Below are 16,837 nucleotides of genomic sequence, written 5' to 3'. Positions count from 1 at the left end.
TAAGTAATGTCTTATTTAAGCATTTAAATGTGTATGAAAATTAATATTTATTTATTTATATAACTAATGTCCTATTTAAGCATTTATATGTGTATGAATGTGAATATTGATTTATTTAATCCTTGTTTGATTACTGTGGAGTTTTGTTTTTTTTTTACTACAAAAAGTCTTCCTGATATTGTTTTATGTAGCTGTTAAACAAAAATGCATATTAGTAAATAAACATTAATATACGAATGAATTAAAAAAACACTAGGATTTAGAAAAACAAAACGGGTATAAACATAAAAAGGTTCATTTATTTATTTTTTTGTAGTTTAATGAGAAATATTCTATTTACGCATTTAAAAGTGTATGAATGTGACCTTTATTTATTTATTTATTTAACTAATGTCCTGTTTAACCAATAATGTGAATATTTATTTATTTATTTTACAATTAATGCCCAATTTAAGGATTTATATGAGCATGGATGTGACTTATTTATTCAACTAATGTCCTATTTAACCATTTATATGTGTATGAATGTTAATATTTATTAATTAATTTATGTATTTAACTAATGTCTTGTTTAAGCATTTAAATGTGTATGAATGTGAATATTTATTTATTCTATTATTTATATATTTTATAATTTTAAAACTAATTTATTTATTTATTTATTTTTTTGTTTGATATTATTTATTTATTTATTTATTCTGTTATTTATTTAAATATTTTACAATTAATGCTCAATTTAAGAATTTATATGAGCTTGGAAGTGACTATTTGTTTATTTATTAATTTAACTAATGTCCTATTTAAGCTTTTAAATGTTGTATGAATGTAAATATTTATTTATTCTATTATTCATATATTTTACAACTAATTTATTTATGTATTTAGTTAGTTAGTTAGGTATTGTTTGTTTGTTATTATTTATTTATTCTGTTATTTATTTAAATATTTTACAATTAATGTCCAATTTAAGCATTTATATGAGCTTTGATGTGACTATTTGTTTATTTATGTATTTAACTAATATCATATTATTTAAGCATTTAAATGTGTATGAACATGAATATTTATTTATATATATATATATATATATATATATATATATATATATATATATATAACTAATCTCCTATTTAAGCATTTATATGTGTATGAATGTGAATATTGATTTATTTAATCCTTGTTTGATTACTGTGGGGTTTTCCTCCGTATTTCACAAATGCCCTAAATGCAATATTTATTAATTTTTATTTTATTTTTACGATTAATGCCCAATTTAAGCATGTATATGAACTTGGATGTGATTATTTGTTTATTTGTTTATTTATTTATGTAATGTCCTATTTAAGCATTTAAATGTGAATGAACATGACTATTTATTTATTTATTTGTATAACTAATGTCCTATTTAAGCATTTATATGTGTATGAATGTGAATATTGATTTATTTAATCCTTTTTTATTACTGTGGGGTTTTCCTCCGTATTTCAGTCATTTCATGCATTATTATTTATTTATTTATTTATTTATTTTTTACAATTAATGCCCAATTTAACCATGTATATGATCTTGGATGTGACTATTTGTTGATTTATTTATTAAGTAATATTCGATTTAAGCATTTATATGTGTATGAATGTGAATAATGATTTATTTAATCCTTGTTTGATTACTGTGGAGTTTTCCTCCATATTTCAGTTCACATTCATACACATTTAAATGCTTAAATAGCATATTAGTAGTTAATGCCATAAATGCAGTATGTTTTTTTTAAATTAATGCCCAATTTAAGCATGTATATGAACTTGGTTGTGATTATTTTTTTATTTTTTTTATTTGTTTATTTATGAAGTAATATCCTATTTAAGCATTTATATGTGTATGAATGTGAATATTGATTTATTTAACCCTTTTTTATTACTGTGGGGTTTTCCTCCGTATTTCAGTCATGCCATAAATGCAGTATTTATTTATTTATTTAAATTAAAAAAATTTTTGCAAAACTTTACAACCAAACAAGGTACATAACCAAAATCCAGAATCTTGTTCAGCTTTGGTTGAGCTAAATGCAGTACTTCATCTTTTACTCAGGTGTAACGCCAGGTGGAGCTGTATTTTCCAACCGCAGAAAAAAAAACAGCGTCGAGTGCGTCATGACGCACAGCTGAGAGCCTCGCCCGATTATAAAAGCGCGCTGCGGCGTAACGCTTCCTTCTCCCCTGCCTGTCCCCACCAGCGGAAGGCAGCGTGCTCTGTTCTACTTTCAGTGCTGAGTGAATCTTGAACCATCTGTCAAAATGGTACGTATCAGATGTGTGATATGATTCGATATAGTTGTTTGGGAAGCAGATTGTAATATCCGATACGGTATTTGTGCGTTTAACTGAATTTTCGGCAAAATACGTGCTTGAAAAGGCCGGCAAGCCGCTTCCCACAAAACAAAATGGCAGCGGTTATTTAGCGGCGTGACTCGTTTTTAAAACGCCTTACATATTATCTGTCGCTGTTTTTGACTAGATCATATCTAGATGATTAAATACCCAGCTAGTATAATTCAGTGGCCAATTTTGAGTCGTTCAGATTCTTTTTTTTCCCGGCTCCTGTCAGACAGGGCCTTGTTAGCATGATAGCTAGCCGTGCCACGTATTGTGAAAAGAATCGCGTGGTGGAGAAAAATCTAATACACGTCTATCCGTTAGCCATTTTCTACCTCCATATACTACTTTAATTTCAGTACTATCTGTTGTTTTTTTTTTCCGTCTGCTTGTGACTGACTGTGTGTGGGTTTAGTAACTTTGCCGGTTGGTTTAACGGTCGGGTGTGTTCGGGACCGGCTCATAGCAGTCACGTGTTACCGTCTTTCCCGCATGTGCGGTTCATCAGCGTGGACAAATCACGCACATGTCTGTCTATTGTTTGCTCAATGGTTTCCTGTAGGCCGTGAAAACGGTACGCGCGATAAATATTTAAGGAGGTTAATTTATTCGGGCCTTTGAGACAGAATAATGCAAAAAAAAAAGTTGTGTAATACGTGGCACATTTCGATTGAACGTGACGCATTTGATATTTAAATGTATGGGTCACTATTTGTACTTAATATGAAGAGTATGTGTATATATAAATATGCATGCATACTCTGCCATGTTTGAATAACTAACGTTAGTGTAATTTAATCTAAATTTAAAACTATATGTGGCACATTTCTATTCAATATGACGAATTTGATTTTTTGTGTAAGAGTCCCTGTTTGTACTTCATATGAAGAATAAATAGTCTGTGTGTATATAGAGATGCTCTGCCATGTTTGAAGAACTAGTGTAATCTATAAATTTAAAAATCTATATGTGGCACATTTCTATTGAACTTTTTTTTTTTTTTTTTTTTTTGGTCTTAAAATAAAGAATAGTGTATATATGGAGAGATGCTCTGCCGTGTTTGAACTAGTGTAATTTAATCTAAAAATTTAAAAATCTATATATCTGGTGCATTTCTATAGAACATGAGACTTTTTTTTTGTGTAAGAGTCTCTATTTGTACATATAAAGAATAGTGTGTGTGTATATATAGAGATGCTCTGCCATGTTTGAAGAACTAGTGTAATCTATAAATTTAAAAATCCATGTTGCGCATTTCTATTGAACATGACAGATTTTTTTTTGTGTGTGTAAGTCACTTTGTACTTCATATGAAGAATGTATGTATATGTATGTGTGCTTTAATGTGTGTGTATATATATATATATATATGAGCAAGAGATGCTCTGCAATGTTTGAACTGGTGTATAAATTTAATTTATATATGTGGCACATTTCTATTGAACATGAGACTTTTTTTTTGTAAGTTTAGTTTCTTAAAATAAAGAATAAATAGTGTATATACAGAGAGATGCTCTGCCATGTTTGAAGAACTAGTGTAATTTAATCAATTTAAAAATCTATATGTGGCACATTTCTATTGAACATGAGACTTTTTTGTGTGTGTAAGAGTCACCATTTGTTCATATGAAGAATAAATGGTGTGTGTGTATATACAGGGAGAGAGAGAGATGCTCTGCCATGTTTGAAGAACTAGTGTAATCTAGTAGAAACGTATAGAAATTTATATAAGTTCTATGTTTGTCAGAGCAAGTCCTTTGTAATGGTTCTAAGTTGAGTTTGGGTGATGAATCAAATCAAATGTGTCTCCTCCAGGTGAACTTCACAGTCGACCAGATCCGTGCCATCATGGACAAGAAGTCCAACATCCGTAACATGTCTGTGATTGCGCACGTGGATCACGGGAAATCTACGCTGACCGACTCTCTGGTGTCCAAGGCTGGAATCATCGCTTCCGCCCGCGCCGGAGAGACCCGCTTCACTGACACACGTAAAGACGAGCAAGAGCGCTGCATCACCATCAAATCCACGTAAGATGCCCAAGAATGTCTGGGAGCATTAAAACCTCATCTCTGTAAATATAATGCAGTTAAATGTTTTACAAAACATGATATCAGTAAATTAAGTTTTGCAGGTCTGTAAAAATGCAACTAAATATGTAGAAACTATGCGCATCTAATTCTGGAAATATCAGGGTTTTTAAAAAAATGCAAACCTTTGAAATTGGAAGCAAGTAGATGTAAACATTTTCAAGTCTATCAATAAAATACATTTAAATAATTGTAAATATCAGGTTTAGTTTATGCATGGTATTTACATCTATTAATTGCGTTTTTACACACCTGCAATTTTAGAAATCCCTGATGTTACCAGGTTTAGTTTATGCTTATTATTATTATTATTATTATTATCAGGGATTATTAAAATAGCAAAATTAAGTTGCAAGACAATTAAATGTGAAAGCTATGCATGGCTAAATCTGGAAATATCAGGGTTTTTAAAAAGTGCAAAACTGTGAAATTGAAATAAATTAATGTAGACATTTTTCAAATGTAACTAAACTTGTAAAAATCAGGGAATTTTAAAAATCAAAAGTTTGTAAAAAAAAATGCAAGTAAATATTAATAAACCAGGAAATATTCAATTTTAAAATTGGAAGCCTGTAAAAATGCGATTAATTGGATCTGAACATTATCATTCATTAACCTTAAAATATTGGGCTATTTTAGTTTTGCAAGCCTGTGAAAATGCAATTAAATGGATGTAAACATCAAATAACTAAACCTGGCAATATTAGGAAATAAGTTAATGCTTATTTACATCCATTTAATTTCATTGTTACAGACTATGCATAGTAATATCATTGAGTTTTAAAACGGCAAGCCTGTAAATATGCGATTTAAATGGATGTAAAAATTGTGCATAACTAAACTTTGAGCCAAGATTTTTAAAATGGCAAGTCTGTTACACAAACAATCATATAGAAGATAAAAATGTTATCCATGGCTATAAATGGTGTTCAGAAGGGAGTGTTTGTGATATGCATGAAGGCAAAGGCTATTTAACTGCATTTTCAATGTTTTATGGCATTGAGTCGTGTATATAATTTCTTTTTTTTTGGGGGGGGGGGGGGTGGTTGTAACTGTTGTCATCGATGCAAAGTCTAAATCACATGGTAAACCCAAATGGGCTAACCTTTGAGCTTGCATGTTTAATATCTTAAAGAATATCTAAAATGCATTCAGTAATGCACACTTTTTAAAAACTCTACAATTTTGATTTGTACATTGTATTGTTGGCTATTGCTACACGTATACCTGTGCTGCTTTAGACTGGTTTTGTGGTACAGGATCGCATATTACAATGCAAAAATGCATGCAAAGTCATATGAACATTTAGGCAATTAAATTTTTAATGGTAAACCCAGAAGGGCAAACATTTGAGCTTTCATGTTTACTTTAATTGGTAAAAACTAATGCATTCAATAAAAACGCCATTTAAAAATGTAGATTTATGTAGTGAGGGACAGTGCAAGCAATATGTCTCTAACAATTATTTACGATGTATATTCTTGTGCACTTGTGTTGCACATAGAAACTTCAGCTGGGTGAAGTTTAGTTATCCCTAACGTAACCCAATCTTGGAGTTCATAGTTGCCCCAAACAGCCAATCATCTGATGCGCTCACTAGAACAAAACAAAGCCAAGCGGGTTGTTTGTAACACTAACGCACGAAAGGATAGTTGTTGATTTCCCTCTGTCGTGCCTCTTTCACAGTGCCATCTCCATGTACTACGAGCTGACCGAAAGTGACATGGCCTTCATTAAGCAGTGTAAGGATGGATTCGGTTTCCTCATCAACCTGATCGACTCTCCTGGCCACGTGGATTTCTCCTCTGAGGTCACTGCTGCTCTGCGTGTCACCGATGGAGCTCTGGTTGTGGTGGACTGTGTCTCTGGTAAACTTTACTGTCATTTATTGGGGCCTTCACAGGGTTTATGTAGGTCTGAAGTCACCCTTCCACAGTTAAATACCTTAAATCTATGCCTAAAACCAGAACACACATCTGCCAGTTCATGTTTTAATAATAAACTCGCTCCCTTTTGATTTCTTTGTTCTCCCTAATATTCATTCCTTATTTTCTATGTTTAGTCTTAAAAGTCTTAAAGGACTAGATCACTTTCAGAACCAAAAATTACAGATAATGTACTCACCCCCTTGTCATCCAAGATGTTAATTTCTGTCTTTAGTCATAAGATTTTTTTTTTTTTTTTTTTTTTTTTTTTTTTGGAGAAAAACATTTCAGGATTTCTCTCCATATAATGGACTTCTATGGTGCCCCCGAGTTTAAACTTCCAAAATGCAGCTTCAAATAGCTCTAAACGATCACAGTCGAGAAAAGAAGGGTCTTATCTAGCAAAACGATTGGTTATTTTCTAAAAATTAAGATTTGTATACTTTTTAACCTCAAATGCTCATCTTGTCTAGCTCTGTGTCTACTTTGTGTAGAGATTTAAAAAGTTTGTAGATTGTAAATGTTTTTAGAAAATAACTGATCGTTTCGCTAGATAAGACCCCTATTCCTCGCCTTGGATCATTTAGAGCCCTTTAAAACTGCATTTTGAAGTTCAAACTCAGGGGCACCATAGAAGTCCATTATATGGAAAAGTCCTGAAATGTTTTCCTCAAACATTTCTTTACAACTTAAAGACATGAACATCTTGGATGACAAGGGGTTGAGTATATTATCTGTAAATTTGTTCTGAAAGTGAACTACTCTAAATTTAAATGCATAAACTTGGCAGAAGCTCTGATTTGTGTTTAGAGGACTTAGACATGGTCATCGTCTGTTTAGTTCTTAAATTTACCTTCATGATCTAAAATGAGTATTGCTGGATTTCCCATTAAATAGTTGACTTTTTGTTCAGGTGTGTGCGTGCAGACAGAGACGGTGCTGAGACAGGCCATCGCCGAGCGCATTAAGCCCGTGCTGATGATGAACAAGATGGACCGGGCCCTGCTGGAGCTACAGCTGGACCCTGAGGAGCTCTTCCGAACCTTCCAGCGCATCGTGGAGAACGTCAACGTCATCATCTCCACCTACGGAGAGGACGAGAGTGGACCCATGGGCAACATCATGGTGAGAAAACGCTCTTTCATTTACATAAGTTAATAAAGCGGTGAAGCTATGTGGTCTGTGAGGAAAAACCATGCACCGCTCTGACTGGCTGATGAGCATCTAACCACAATTATCGGAGACCTCTTTTCCAGAAATGTAGTCATGATGTAGTCTGAACCATTTGTGCTCAACATGTCTGTTTTCTCTCAGATCGATCCAGTGATTGGTACTGTGGGTTTTGGATCCGGTCTTCACGGCTGGGCCTTCACTCTCAAGCAGTTTGCTGAGATGTATGTGGCCAAGTTTGCTGCTAAAGGTGAAGGTCAGCTGAGCCCAGCTGAACGCTGTAAGAAAGTGGAGGACATGATGAAGAAACTCTGGGGTGACAGGTGAGATTTATCCTGTGTAGTCAATAAAATAAGCTCTGTCTTGTGCATTGAGTGATTTGAAAAATGCATAATAAAAGTTTGAGTGCATTAGGGCTGTGCGATTAAATTGATAACCATAATTATCACGCAACATACATTTCCTCAAACGATAACTAGTTCAGTGACAATGTATTTGTCAAATTTTATTATAATATAGGCATTTATTCAGTGTCTAAGAGGTGTAGTAATGGAATATAATTGCAGTATATAGTTTTGTAATTTTAAGCTATAGCGTTTATGCTAAATGTACTTGCACTTGTTTCTAAGAATAGTATGAGAAACATTTACTTTTTTTTTTTTATTGCATTTGTTATATTTGTGGTTAAGTAATTATCATGATTGAAATGTGTGCTACTATGAAAGACCAATGGTTAATAAAAACAACTCAGTCAGAATAATTCCATTTAAATATAGTTTTATGGTACAGTGTGGGAGGAACTTATTTTGAGAAAACGGCCTTTAAAAATATGGATTTTAATTGAAATCTATTGATGCAAACAGATAAAGTGCTATGAGAGACGCTTAACTGTCTTTTAGTGGTTTTCTTTTCACTAGTCTGCAAAAACACTTTATGGACAAACAAAATGCCCAAAATCTCTGCATGGGTGGGGGACTGTTTTTGCCTGCAGTGTCTCCCTTTAATAACTTTTTGTTTAACTGTTGCATTAAATCAATAACTAATTTACAAAATAATTTAAAAGCTGTCCCTCGTGTTTACCGCAATCTAAATGTGTTCTACTACGGAAGACTTTTTAATAAACTATTTACATCAAATGAGAATGAGGTTGTTACAATTTTTACCAATATTACAGATTTTGATAATGAACATAAATACACATCCTTACTCAAGCTATCAAATGTGTTTCTAAGAGACAAAAGTAATGAGGCAACACAAACCTGTCTTTGGATTTGAAACCATATTACTCATTAAAACCTGTAGGATTATTTAATTTATTTTTTTAATTTAAGGAAAAATTACTGATATGCAAAGATTTCAAAAACATGAAGGGTTTGTTGTGGTTATGGTCAGAACATGACAGTCACATTCGCATTGGAGCAAAAATCTGCCTTTAAACTTAAAAGGAAAAAAAGGACATTTGTGATTACAGGTGATAACTGATTAAATGTTTAAAAAAAAAAAAAAAAACTACTTGCAATGCATACTTGCAGTGTCCCAAAACCTATAAGTGCTAATGTAAAATATAAGCTGTATTTTACATGTTACTCATTCTCTGCTGCTCTTCCAGGTATTTTGACCCAGCCACCGGTAAATTCAGCAAGTCTGCCAACGGCCCTGATGGGAAGAAACTGCCCCGCACCTTCGCCCAGCTCATCCTGGACCCCATCTTCAAGGTATGAACCTGTTTGCCTCAAACACTAGTGCTGATCTTCTTTTTTTTTTTTTTTTTTTTTTTTTGTGATCTCATCTCTCTTTCTCCATCTCCAGGTGTTCGATGCCATCATGAATTTCAGGAAGGAGGAAACCGCCAAGCTGATCGAAAAGCTGGATATCAAGCTGGACACAGAGGACAAGGATAAGGAAGGCAAACCACTGCTGAAGGCTGTAATGCGTCGCTGGCTGCCCGCCGGAGAGGCTCTGCTTCAGATGATCACCATCCACCTGCCCTCTCCCGTCACGGCCCAGAGATACCGCTGCGAGCTGCTGTACGAAGGACCTGGAGATGATGAAGCTGCCATGGGTATGACAGTCGTTTTCCCAAGGTTTACTTTGCGGTTTGTTGCTTTTTAAGTGTCTGATTTAGTTTGTCTTCTGCACAGGTATTAAGAACTGCGACCCTAAGGCTCCCCTCATGATGTACATCTCAAAAATGGTGCCGACCACCGATAAGGGTCGTTTCTACGCTTTTGGCCGTGTGTTCTCTGGTATGGTGTCCACTGGGCTGAAAGTGCGTATCATGGGACCAAACTTCACCCCCGGGAAGAAGGAGGATCTTTACCTGAAACCCATTCAGAGGTCTGCAGCGCTCTAGACTTATTAACACCAGGGCTCTGTGCTTACACTTTGTTTTAGGAATTACTTTAATAAATAATAATAAATAAATGACTGAATAAATTTAGGAGCACAGTCAATTTCAAGAGTGCCTTCTAATCCAAAAATCTGATTCAAAAACTTGCCTTCAAATTACGAGGTGAAATTTAGTTATTTACAGGGCAATTTTTTTTTTTACCTTTGTAATGGCATTTTTGGCAAATTGTGTATATATCTCTCTCTCTCTCATTGACTCACTAGATTTTTTTTTTTTTTTTTTTTTGGATGACAAAATGGGGTAAAATCTGTTCGTAGTGTTATAGTCAGACAGTGTCACTTAAGTAAGGTGAGACACTGCAGAAATTGGGTAAAAAAACAAAAAATCGCCTTAAATACAAAAAATATTTGCAATCATCAACTGGGTAAGTTTTCTAAAATGTTAGGTTTAAATATGTAAATGAGAAATTGAGAAGCATGCAAATTAGTGCATATTTAGTACAAAAATCTAAACGCTGGCTGGTTTCAGGGTTTGTCACTCCATAATTTAGAAAATTAGAACACGCATTTTTTGGGGGGGAATAAAATATTGTATATAATCAAGCAAGTTACATACACGCGCATGTATGTGTAAAATCATTCAGGATATAGACGGGAATAAAAATGTAAACTAATTTTGAGATGTTCTTTTAAAAATATGGGTTATAATTGAAATCTATTGACAAATAGATAACATGCTTTATAAAAAAAAAAACTCAGTGTCTTTTGTCTATTTTCTTTCCACTAGTCTAGAAAAACACTATGAACGACCAAAAAGCCCAAAATCTCAAACTTGACAGGTGCATAAAAAATAAAAAAACTGCGTTTTTGCCTGAAGTGTCTCTTAATAACTGTAACTCATTTACAAAATCTTCATACATTGCAATATCACTTTTCCATTAAAATCAAGGAAGCTCTATACTGCACAATCAATCTCTTGTTTATTCTACACTGTTTATGAAAGGATTTGTGAGATATGTCCGTGATGCATTACTCGACGTTGCAAAAACCTGTTGAAACCTTTTGAAGCTCCCCTCAGCGCAAACTCAAATATGCTGATCGGGTCAGTTGCACAGTGCTCCTAATTTTATTTTATTTATGGTCACATGCAGTAGTGTTCAGTCGCAAATGCAACCAAATCCCTGAACATTAGTGATGCACTGACATTTTTCATTAAGCTAGCTTTTCTGACTCCGAATGCTTTGTTGTTCCAGGACCATTTTGATGATGGGTCGTTACGTGGAGCCCATCGAAGACGTGCCATGCGGTAACATCGTGGGTCTGGTTGGCGTGGACCAGTTTTTGGTCAAGACCGGAACCATCACAACTTTCGAGCAGGCCCACAACATGCGTGTGATGAAGTTCAGCGTCAGCCCTGTTGTCAGAGTGGCTGTGGAGGCCAAGAACCCCGCTGACCTGCCCAAACTGGTGGAGGGACTCAAACGTCTGGCCAAGTCCGACCCTATGGTGCAGTGCATCATCGAGGAGTCTGGAGAGCACATCATCGCCGGCGCTGGAGAACTTCACCTGGAAATCTGCCTTAAAGATCTGGAAGAGGACCATGCCTGCATTCCACTCAAGGTTTGTGCATTTAACACTCCTTTCCTTAGGTTAATACTGCTTGTTTACTTTTTTTGTTTGCTCCCTCGTTTTAGTTTTAATTAGAGCTCGTGTGTTTTTTTTTTTTTTTTTTTTTTGTATATGGTTTGGTTAACTAGCTGTCCTGTTGATGGTCTGTGAGGAAAAATCGTGCACCACTCTGAAGAAGTGATGGATAACCCTTACCACTGATATCTGAGACCTTCACGGACATGAACCAGTTCAGATATACAATGCATAGAAGGGAATGTTAGATTTGGGCAAATATTTTATCCATTCGCCATTTGCTCATTTTTAATCCGTTTTCTTGCTAATTTTAAATTGAACAACTTCGATGTATTCGCTTTTTTTTTTTTTTTTTTTTTTTTCTTTTTTTTTCTCCACTCTTTTTAATTTATTCGCTTGCTCTTTAATTTTTTTTTTTTTTTTTTCACATTTGTCACTTGTTTCTGTTCGCTTGTTTTAACTTTTATCCCTTTAATTTGTTTCCTGCCCCTTTTTATTTTTCCGCTCATTGTGATCCATTTGATCGTTTGTTTGCTCGCTCATCATAATTTGTGTGCTCCTTTCAAGTAGTGTTAGAGCTTGTTTAATTGGTTTAGTTTTATCTGCTCACTTGTTTTAATTAGTTTGCTTAATTTTAGTTGCCATTTGTCCATTCGCATTAATTAGTTTGCATTCCTGGAAATGTAAACTTTTGTCCGTGTACAAAATATGGTTGCAGATACTTTAAAATTCAAAACTGACATTTTTGTTTCATTTTAATCATTCCTGATGTAACCCTTGTGTCTGGTTCTCCCAACAGAAATCCGACCCCGTTGTGTCCTACAGGGAGACTGTCAGCGCAGAATCCGACCAGCTGTGTTTGTCCAAGTCCCCCAACAAGCACAACCGTCTGTACATGAAGGCCAGGCCGTTCCCCGACGGTCTCGCCGAGGACATCGAGAAAGGTGAGGTGTCATCCCGTCAGGAGCTCAAGACCCGCGCCCGTTACCTTGCTGACAAATACGAGTGGGAGGTCACAGAGGCACGTAAGATCTGGTGCTTCGGACCCGACGGAACCGGACCCAACTTACTAGTGGACGTGACCAAGGGAGTGCAGTACCTGAACGAGATCAAGGACAGTGTCGTGGCTGGATTCCAGTGGGCGACCAAAGAGGTGAGATGTTCAGAAATCTGCTTTGGTTAACTAGCTGTCTTGTTGATGTCCTGGATGGTCTGTGAGGAAAAATCGTGCACCACTCTGAAGAAGTGATGGATAACCCTTACCACTGATATCTGAGACCTTCACGGACATGAACCAGTTCAGATATACATTGCATTAAAGGACAATTAGACCTGGATGTTCAGGTTTAATTATGAGCTTTTTATTAAAAATGAAAGGAAAAAAATAGCAATTGTTTTATTAATAATTGTATTATACAAGTTACCATTTTAATACTTTTTTTTTAATTAAAATAACTGCCAATTTCTTTTTTAGTTATTTTTAATAAAAATAAAATGCAGTTGTACAAAAAACAATACAAACCACTTAAGTAATGTTTTATGCACAATTTTTGCTGAGTATTAAAGTGATACCAGTAATGCAAACAATGCAGTGATGTCCAAGTTTTACTATTTTAATTTATTACAATAACTAAGTTTTTGCCAGTTTTTATAAAACGATACAAAAATGCTTTACAAAACATTTATTACATTTTTGCAAATTAGTATTTTACTTGCGTACCATTTTTATTTTAGTATTAAAAGAAACACCAGTAATACAAACAAAATGCAATAAATTCAAACCACTAACAATTAGTTGCATTATGCATTTATTTAATTTAATGAAAAATAAAATGCAATACAAAAATACAATACAAACCAATTTGGTATTAATACTTTAATGGATTTTTATGCACAATTTTTGCTGATTAGTATTTCTCTTACCGTTTTAATTTGTCTTTTGGTTTGCATTAAAGTTGCATTATATATTTAAGAAAATATGCAATTTTTATGCACAATTTTTGCAGATCGTATTTTACGTGTGCACTTTCTTAACATGACACCAGTAATGCAAACAATGCAATAAATGCAAACCACTAATATTTAATTGCATGATGCGTTTAAGTTTTACCATTACTCCATATTTTTCTTTTTACTTTTTGCATAAATGCAATGCAAAAATAATACAAAACCAATTTAGTATTTATACATTTCGTATTTTTATCATGCACAATTTTTGCTGATTTTTAGAATTAAAATCTCCAGTTTTTAATTTTATTTTAAATTAAATGCATTGTATTTATGCACAATTTTTGCTATGTAACACTTATTTTTATATAATAAATGCAAAAGAAAACAATACAATTTTTTTCCATTAAATACAAACCAATAAAAATGAATTCCTAAAGCCGTTTTGTTCATGGTTTCTCTTCTCAGGGTGTGTTGTGTGAGGAGAACATGCGTGCAGTCCGTTTCGACGTCCATGATGTGACACTCCACACAGACGCCATCCACCGCGGTGGTGGCCAGATCATTCCCACGGCCCGCAGAGTTCTGTACGCCTGTCAGCTCACAGCCGAGCCCAGACTCATGGAGCCCGTCTACCTGGTGGAGATTCAGGTGAGACCTCTCATTCACGTCTACTTCGCTGTGGAAATCCTCATTCTTACAAATGAGCATTGCTCACCCGCATCTCTTCTGCTCTCAGTGCCCAGAGCAGGTGGTCGGCGGCATCTACGGCGTGTTGAACAGGAAGCGAGGCCACGTCTTTGAGGAGTCTCAGGTCATGGGAACACCCATGTTTGTCGTTAAGGCCTTTTTGCCTGTCAACGAGTCTTTCGGTGAGTAACAACTGTTTCTGTCTTCACACTTGATGACCCTTTTTATCAAACAGGAGCACCTAATGTGCTAAGTTCATTTTGGCCTAAAATGTTCTTAAATGCCATTTTTGTGGTGCATTATTCTGAACTTGTTTTAAAGCAGCTTAGTGAACAGGAAAATTAGTCTTAATGTAAATTGCATCAATTATGATGCTACTGGTTCAGTTTAGTTCAAGCTGTGTTTCTGGTCTTGTGTCTGTGCCATCAAATTGAAGGCGTTCCTGAATATGAATCTTTTAAACCTGATTCAAACCAGAGTCAACTTTTGTCGTTACTGAGCCAGTAGTTGCTCATTGAAGTGGAGAATGACTCTTGGCTGAGTTTGCAGTCTGATCTGAAATTGCTGAGACAGCAGGACTGAATAACCCTACATACAAAAGATAAAACCGCTGACATGTCTTTCTATTGTGGCATTCCTGCTGTCGAAGGGTGTAGAAATGATCCGTGAGCAGCTTCCATTGAAACTAATGTTTTAAAATGACAAAATCCACCTCAGTTAACCATATGAATCAATTGGAGTGTTTCTCGACTCACTGAATCTGAATACTGGCTGATGGTTCATAATGACCAATGATTGATTGATTTTTGAAATGGGGGGGGGTTCAGTTAAGGTACAGAGTTAAAATCAACTGTTCAAATCAGTTTCTGACTCTGGAATAAAAAGTGCCAATTACCTTATTTCTAATTTAAGTTTTGCACTAGTAGCAAACTCTCAATTCTGACATTTATTGTGAGAAACATGCAATTGCGAGTTCTAAAGTCAGAATTGCAAAATAGTCATAGTTTTTTTTTTTTTTTTTTGGTCAATTGCATGATAAACTCTCAATTTTCTTTTCTCATTCTGTTTTTATCTATTTCTTAATTGCGAGGTTGTCTTTTAATTGCAAATGTCATGCAGTTCTGACCATTTCTCAGGATTGCAAGTTTATATCAATCCTGACTTATAACTCTCAATTGAGTTTATATCATTCTCCGAGTCAGAATTGTAAGAGTTGCAGTTAATGCATATTTAAAAAAAAATTTAAAATCTGGTGAAAACGGGCTTCGGGGTTTCTTTTTCTTTCTCATAATTTGGGTCAATTTGCAATTTGAGCTTTAAAGTCCAATTTTGAGGGGGAAAAGACAATTTACATCTCAATTCTAACTTTCATAACTTGCAATTGTGGAAAGTCAAAATTGTGAGTTGCAACAATTAAGTTATAAAGTTCAATTTTGAGGAGGGAGGGGGCTGGGCTATGTTCTCAGAATTTGGAGTTATCTCAATTTTATAAAGTCATAATTGTGGGTTATAAATGTGCGATTTTGAGAAGGCACATTTATGAGTTTATATCTTGCAATTCTATCTGATAACTGAGTTTATATCATTCTGAGTCTCAAATGCGAGAAACTCAATTGTGGGGGGGGATTGTGAGAATCTTGTATCTGTGGCGGAAACAGGCTTCTGACTTAAAGGCACAATTGCAAGAGAAAGTCTTTGGTAATTGCAAGTTAAAATTCGCAATTTTGAAAGTTTATATCACGCAATTCAATTTCCTCAATTATGATTACACTCACAATTAAAGTAAGAAAAAACGTAAAGTAAAACTCATAATTGTGAGGGGGGGGGGGGGGGGCAGTCAGGATTGTAAAGTTGCTATATAAATGCATGCATATACACATGCATGTTTTATTTTTAAATCAGTTCTTCTCTCAATTGGAAGTTATAGAGTCAGAATTGCAAGAAACTCACATTTCTGACTTTTTTTCCTCAGAATTGCATGATATAAACCGACAAGAGAAAGTCAGATGCCAAAATTTATTAAATGACAAATTTGGAAACGGGCTTCTATACATTCCTAAAAGTGTCCTAGTCTCCACAGATGTTTGTGTTCAGTGTCTTTAATATCTGTTGTGTGTGTTCAGGTTTCACAGCTGACCTGCGCTCCAACACCGGCGGTCAGGCCTTCCCTCAGTGTGTGTTCGATCACTGGCAGATCCTGCAGGGAGACCCCAAAGACGCCGCATCCAAACCCTTCCAGGTGGTGGCCGACACACGCAAACGCAAGGGCCTGAAGGAGGGAATCCCAGCACTCGACAACTTCCTGGACAAGTTATAAACAGTGTCTCCTCCGTATCCCGACCTCCACGCTTTACACTCATTCCTTCCCTCCTGCACTCACTTCCTTCTCTCAGAGTTCAGCAGAGGGACTGGACTGTACAGGGCACAAACACCACACGTCTGTCACATTCAGACAGGATATTCAAGTGGATTATGTAAATCTAACAAAATAAATAAAAATGGAAAATGACCAGAGTGCTTGTGTCTGGCGCTTTATTGCTGGCTCAGTACAGATATTGATTCTGAATGTCTTTGCTTGGTGTTTTGGTGTCACTTTTATTAGAAAAGTGGGAATAATAATAAACTGAGAATTTACTTTTAATTAGCAGCA

The 16,837-nt window shown here is 35.0% G+C and overlaps 1 protein-coding gene across 1 annotated transcript; it reads left to right on the top strand.

Annotated features, from left to right (window-relative positions):
• Positions 1 to 2,198: 2,198 nt before the first annotated feature.
• eef2b (eukaryotic translation elongation factor 2b) lies at positions 2,199 to 16,701 on the top strand. Its single transcript, XM_073848134.1, has 13 exons — positions 2,199 to 2,297; positions 4,188 to 4,402; positions 6,149 to 6,330; positions 7,301 to 7,512; positions 7,702 to 7,880; positions 9,167 to 9,272; positions 9,367 to 9,619; positions 9,699 to 9,894; positions 11,160 to 11,526; positions 12,350 to 12,703; positions 13,966 to 14,148; positions 14,237 to 14,369; positions 16,311 to 16,701. Exons 1-13 carry the CDS (start codon positions 2,295 to 2,297, stop codon positions 16,502 to 16,504), a joined length of 2,577 nt encoding a protein of 858 aa, XP_073704235.1. The 5' UTR covers positions 2,199 to 2,294; the 3' UTR covers positions 16,505 to 16,701.
• Positions 16,702 to 16,837: the final 136 nt, after the last annotated feature.

This window comes from Garra rufa, chromosome 10 (assembly GCF_049309525.1).
Source record: "Garra rufa chromosome 10, GarRuf1.0, whole genome shotgun sequence".
In the NCBI taxonomy this organism is placed as follows: Eukaryota; Metazoa; Chordata; class Actinopteri; order Cypriniformes; family Cyprinidae; genus Garra; species Garra rufa.
Note: the sequence above shows the minus strand (reverse complement) of the source record. Positions and strands in the feature narration are given on the sequence as shown.